Source organism: Bos indicus, chromosome 26, assembly GCF_029378745.1.
Source record: "Bos indicus isolate NIAB-ARS_2022 breed Sahiwal x Tharparkar chromosome 26, NIAB-ARS_B.indTharparkar_mat_pri_1.0, whole genome shotgun sequence".
In the NCBI taxonomy this organism is placed as follows: domain Eukaryota; kingdom Metazoa; phylum Chordata; class Mammalia; order Artiodactyla; family Bovidae; genus Bos; species Bos indicus.
In genome coordinates this window covers 21,940,162-21,946,245 of record NC_091785.1, presented here as the reverse complement: position 1 = coordinate 21,946,245, position 6,084 = coordinate 21,940,162, and the positions used below count along the sequence as shown (strand labels likewise).

The window sequence follows — 6,084 nt, the reverse complement described above, 5'->3', positions numbered from 1 at the left end:
AAAACTGGATGAACTTTTTGCCCAACCCAATAAAATGATGCAGAATATGATGATGGCAATAAGACTGATTATTAGCCTTCCAGCTGGTTCGAAGCATACTCTACCTGTTGGGAAAGCTCACTGCCCTCCCCCCACCCCTGGCAGTTCATTCCATTGTTTACACTTCTACATATTCATTCATAAGGGTAAGGCGAAATCATTCTCTGTCCCCACTGCAATTGTGGTAATTCCAGCCCTGGGGCCACAAAGAGGCTGGGACTAGGATGAGACAAGTGAGAAGCCCAAGCACAAAATTTCAGGGGTTGTACACAGCACTGAGAACAAGTACTTCCTTAAACTGTGTGCCCTAAGCACCTTATTTGCCTCATCCTAGTCCCAGCCCTACCACACAGTGAGTGGGTACCCTTCCCCAGCCAGCCCCAGGCTGGGAACTGTCAGATTTCTCAAGTACCCTTAGCCTTCAAAGAAGCTCCTACCAGAAGCCTACAGGAGGGGGTGATAGGGGCAGATGGGGACTGAGAATTCTAGGAGGGTGTTAGTTCCAACTAGGGGGACTTATCTGCCCATCCCAATCCTTTCCTGCACAACACCTCCTTTTGGCCTGGCCTGGTTGCCCCCAACTCCCACAGCCCTGGAACAAGGGAACAAGGGACTAAAGGAAGGCTGGTGTGCCCAAATCAGTGCCGGAAAAACAAACAGGAGGCATGTGGGTTCTAAAGTACATTGAGCAGTGAAAGTCACTCAGTCGTGACTGACTCTTTGCAACCCCATGGACTGTAGCCCACCAGGCACGTCTGTCCATGGACTTCTCCAGGCAAGAATACTGGAGTAGGTTGTCATTTCCTTCTCCAGGGACTCTTCCAGACCCAGGGATCTTCCCTGGGGGATTGAACCCAGGTCTCCTGCATTACAGGCATATTCTTTACCATCTGAGCCACCAGGGAAGCTACTGAGCAGTGGGCCTGGATAAGAAAGTCATGTGACTGTTTCTTCTTCTCACGGGTATCCCAGGTAGGACATGTGTGTGTGTGTGTGTGTGTGTGTGTGTGTGTGTGTGTGTGTGTGTGTGTAAAACAGAATGGGAAAGCTTACATGCCATGGACAACTCTGGAGGTCTGGGATGAGGGGACATTGAGGGGAGAGGTGGCAAGCAGGAGGGCTGGGGGAAGGGGGAAGTGGAGTCTAAAGACAGGTAGATCTGCTGTGCTACTTTCCAGCTGGGTTCCTCAAACAAGCCACTTGAACTTCTGAGTCTCAATTTGCTAGCTGTAACCTGAACTTCAAAGACTGTTATCTACCTACCGGGAGGACCATGTCACCTACTGTGACATGCCAAGATCCTGACTCCAGGGGGAAAAAAAAAATGCTGATTCCGGTCAGTCACGTTCATCAGGCTCGGGGTGAGGCCCAGGCAGGCCAAAACCTGGCCTCTGCTCAAACTGGAGTTGCACTCTGCTCCCCAGCCCGGGCTGGGATTCAGCCTGGGGGTCTATTTTGCCTAGAACCACTTTTTGTGGCCTCCTTGCTTCTCTCTATCCCCCATCAACCCCCGTGCTGACAAATCCTCCTCTTTTTCCACTCCAGCTTATAAAGTCCTGCTTACCCCCGCGGCTTCTTCAGCCTCCCAAGACAGAGCCCTGAGACGCAAGCGGCTATAGGATTTGTCTTCCCATTTTCATAGTCGCAGACCGAGGCCCGCTGCGAGTTAGAAACGCTGGAGGGAGCTTGTTTCGGAGCCCCTCCCCCAGGCTGGGGCCCGAGGGGCCACTGAGAGACCGCGGTCTGGTAAGGGCACCGTGTGCTGGGGGTGGGCGCCGGCGCAGCACCCAGGGCCTGCGCTTCCCCCCGGCCGCCAGCAGCAGGCGTTGCAGCAGAGGCACCCTCCGTACCCGAGCATTAACTTAAGAATAGCTCACACTAATCCCTGGCTGTGTGGAAACAGCGTTTTATTAAATGCTTCACACAGATTTGGTATAATAAAGATGAATATATTATATCCTTTGCCTCCCCCAGAGTGAGACAATAATAAGAGAGGAGGAAAAAAAAACAATAAAGTGAAACATAAATACAGTGTAATGGGACTTGTGTCGAGGGACACGTGGCCTGTCGGGGCTGCCATGCCGCGACCTTGCAGCGGGAGCTTGGGACAGGGTCGCTGGGGAGCCTGGATTCCAGCCTTCCTTGCCCAGCCAGCGGTCCCCTCCTGCCTCCCTCCACTCCCCCCAGCCAATTCCTCTGCCGCTAGGAGGACCTTCCCTCAGAGAGGCGCCCCTGGAAGGGGTGAAAGAGTTGGGCGTCGTCTGGCCATACCTGTACCCTGGAGGGGGCCTTGTGCCTTCTCCTCTACCCCCCAAGACCTGGTCTTCTGAAGACGTGGGCTACACAGGACAGACTGAGCAGATGGATAAACTCAGAAGAGGAAAAATCCAGGTGCCAAGGCTTCATTCAACCTGGGCTCTGCTTGGGAGAAGAGCTGACCTCCGTGTCCCGCCCTAGGGGGCTCTCCCTCAACAAGCTGGAGGTCCCCGCCGGGTGTCCTTTCCATCCTTCCCGGGGAGTGGCCAAAATCGTTTACCTGAAAAATTTTTCAAAGCTTTCCCGGCACACAAAAAAAGAATGCTTAGTGATTCAGCCCAACCCCTCCTCACTCAGGTGGTGGCCAGCCCTGTGAGGGCTCGATTTGCCAGTCCAAGGGAGGCTGCCTGGCTCAAATTTAGGAGCGACTCCTAAACGGAGGCAGGTTCAAATCCCACCTGTGCAGTTGACCAGCAGGACGCAGTCTTAACCTCAGTTTCCTCTTCGGTAAAACCAAGATATGGTGAGGACTGGAGAAGTTTCTAATGCCTGGAAACCCATCAGCTGTAAAAAAAGAAAAATAAGCAGCTACCAGCTGCTCTTGAAATATTCGTTAAAATAAATGGTCGTTTCGGACCTAGTATTCTCCCGAAACTCACTTCCTCAGGCCCCAAAGCGGGCAACCCCTTTTCCCAAACAAATCGAATGACTTAGTCTCTCATCCATCACTCTCCCTAAATTTCTTGACCTTTGCCCCGTAAAGGCTCAGAGAGGTTAAGAGACTTACCCAAGAACACACTGAGGGGCAGTGGTGGAGCCGTCTGGGGTCCAGGTGCCATCAGTCCTCACTTGCCTCTGCAAAGACACCCCAGCCTGCCTGGTCCCCAGCGGCCTGGCCTCCGGAAGCCCAAGGCACCCAACCAAGAAAAACAAATGCGTAGAGACGGAGGAAGAGGAGGCGGCGGCGGCAGAAGACGAGGATTCTGCTGGGGTGGAAGGAGGGATAAGGCAGGGAAGGAGGGATAAGCAGGGAGGGAGGGACGCGAGGTGCCTTCGGCCGGACTTCTCGTCGGGCTGCCCAAGACCTCCGGAGACCAGACGGGGGCCTCGGTCGCGCCGGCCCCGAAGGGCCACTGGTGTCAGCTCGAGGGTCTCCAGCGGCCCGAGGTTCACTTCGTAGGAGTGGGGAGGCTGATGGAGAGAGGGCGGGGCCGACTGCCTGGAAGTGAACGGTTCTGGAGAAGAGCCGGAGGAATCAAGCGACAGTGGATGTTGGACGGGATGAATGCAAACCCTCAAGATCAGAAACCCAGGGGCTGGTGGAAAGTGGAAAAGCCAGAGGAAGCTGGCTCTGCTCAAACGAAATAAGGCTGAAGGTGGTGTGCATTTAGACAAGACCCCGATTCTGGGAAAGACTGAAGGCAGGAGGAGAAGGGGACAACAGAGCAGGAGATCGTTGGATGGCAACACCGACTCAATGGACATGAATTTGAGCAAGCTCCAGGAGATGGTGAAGGACAGGGAAGCCTGGACTGCTGCAGTCCATGGGGTCGCAGAGTTGGAGAACAACAGGCCTAGCGGGCCTCCGGTGCTCCTTTCAGCGCCGGCTGACGCGAGGTGGGGGCACGAGGGTGGGCTGCCGCCTGGGTCTATGGGTGGGTGGGTCAGTGGGGGTGGGGTGGGGGAAGAAGCACAACCTGGGGATCCACCGTGGGTGAAAAGTCCCTCAGCGTCCCTGGAGCCCCATTCTGAGCACAAGGAAAATCCCGGCCCAGACGAAGGCAGCCCCTGGGCACCCGGGCTCTGAGCACAGGAGCCCGCCTTCTCCTCTTTGCTCAGAGCCACTCCGCCCACGTTTTCTGCGCGACTGGGCATTGCCGCAGCTCAGCTGCCCACAGGTCGGGCCCCTTCCTCCCCTATTCCGGCCCTGTTCCCGCTGCCTGTTTTCTCTTGCCTGGGATCTTAAGAGCGGCTTCACTGGGACAGCCCTGCCCAATAGGCGCCCTCTTACCGGTGGGGCCGGAGGGATTCGGGGGACTAATGAGTCTCCTGGGATTGGGCCGGGCAGAACCCAGGATGCTAGTAGGCAGGAGTCTTCTATCTGGCTCCCTCGTCAAGCGCGTTAGTGACCCCCCTCCCCGCCTTCCCCTCAGCCGGAAGGTGAGGCGCTAATGCAATGAGCCCCCGCGCGCTAGTGCTGAATTATTCACGTGCAGTTTATTATGAGAAGCCTGACTCAGGCCTTTCTGGAGCCCTCCTAACCACGCTCGCTGGCTGGCTCCTAGGTCTCCTCCCCCCTCACCGCTTAGGTTCCTCCCCCACCCACCTGGCCTGGCCCAGGCTCCTCTGCCTGGCGCCCTCCCACTGGCAGAGACCTCTGTGGTAGCCTGACCTTTAGCGGTTTGGGGAGCTCAAGGACCCAGGAGTTAGGTTTAGTAGGCGATCAGTTCTTGGTGCTTCCGTAGATGGCATAGTGGCATAGTGAATGGAACCCCTATTGTGGACCCAGGACCGGCAAGGACTGGGGTGCAGCCTGTCCCCAACTCCCCCCTGCAGTCCCAAACAACCATCCCAGAAGCCCACCAGCCCATGCCCCAGGCTGCAGACCTGCTGAGGTGCACAGCGGACCAACCAACCTCAGCAGCTTGATGCCCAGGCCAGGGAGTGAGGGGCACTCTTTCTCCCCTTCTGGGTTGGCACTTCTGGCCTCCTGCTCAGCTTTTCTGCTTACCCGAAAGTGGTCCTCACTTCTGCACCTACCCCAGTGCTTCTGGATTTTCATGGCTTATTTCAAATGCTACTCCCCGTGGGACAGAACCAGACACTACTCCCCCCACCCCACCACCCCCGGCCCCTATCCTTTACCCTCTTCATAGTCCCCTGGGCTACTGGGGAGGAGGTGTATTTCCTGCCACTCCTACTGGCCCATCTCTCTCCTCCTTCTGTCTGTTCTTCTCTGCTTCTGGGCTCAAAATAGGATGGGAGCCTTTTTTTTTTTTTTTTTTTAAAGAGAGAAGGTTAACAAACTCCATTCCTGAGTCAGGCCATACCACAGCTGGGTCCAGAACTTAGGACACTCCCCACCCCCATGGCCAAAAAGCATTAAAGAATGAGGTCTCTGTGCCCCTTCATGTATATTAGAAGTACTAGCCACAGGAGTGCCTCACACATCTGCATGCAGCTGGAAAAACAATGCACCTACCCTTCCCTTACTCCCTTCTTTGTCTCTGAGGGGGCACAGGCAGAGGTCCCTGCCTAGTTCTCCCTTTTATCTATTGTTCATTTAGTTTATTCATTCAACAAATGAATAGAGAGTTCTTCATATATGCCAGGCTGACACAGGTTATGGAAAGGAGTTTCAGGTTCCCAAGTTCACAGCTAGGTGGAGAGAAGTAGAAGGACAACAACCAGCAGCTCCTGGCAATCTGACAATGTCTCCATGGGGAATGTTTGAAGGGGCATAGAGGACAGAACAGGCAGGAAAGTTTCCCCAAGATGAGTTGAGCACTAAAAACAGCAAGAAGTACCAGGAGGGAATTCCTTGGCAGTCCAGTGGTTAGGATTTTGCACTCTCACTCTCAGGCCCCAAGTTCGATCCCTGGTCAGGGAACTAAAATCCCATAAGCGTGCAGCATAGAAAAAAAAAAAAAAAACAAGTGCCAGGAAGGGCAGCAATAAGATTTACTTCTGGTCTCAGGGTGAGGGAAGCAAAGGCCTGGGACCGAAAAGAGGGCTGCAGGAATATGGTCACTTGGGCCTTGAGCATCTTTCCTCATCTCTATCTGTCTG

The 6,084-nt window shown here is 54.8% G+C and overlaps 1 protein-coding gene across 1 annotated transcript; it reads right to left on the bottom strand.

The window, feature by feature from the left end:
* Nucleotides 1-1,293: 1,293 nt before the first annotated feature.
* On the bottom strand, nt 1,294-5,089 carry LOC139179911 (uncharacterized). Its single transcript, XM_070780400.1, has 2 exons — nt 3,083-5,089; nt 1,294-2,859 (listed from the first exon to the last, which is right to left on the bottom strand). The coding sequence occupies exons 1-2, from the start codon at nt 4,168-4,170 to the stop codon at nt 2,856-2,858; spliced, it is 1,092 nt and encodes a 363-aa protein (XP_070636501.1). The 5' UTR covers nt 4,171-5,089; the 3' UTR covers nt 1,294-2,855.
* Nucleotides 5,090-6,084: the final 995 nt, after the last annotated feature.

Coding starts and splice junctions, on each gene's coding strand:
- LOC139179911 (XM_070780400.1), bottom strand. CDS start 4,170: ATGCCCAGTCGCGCAGAAAACGTGGGCGGAGTGGCTCTGAGCAAAGAG.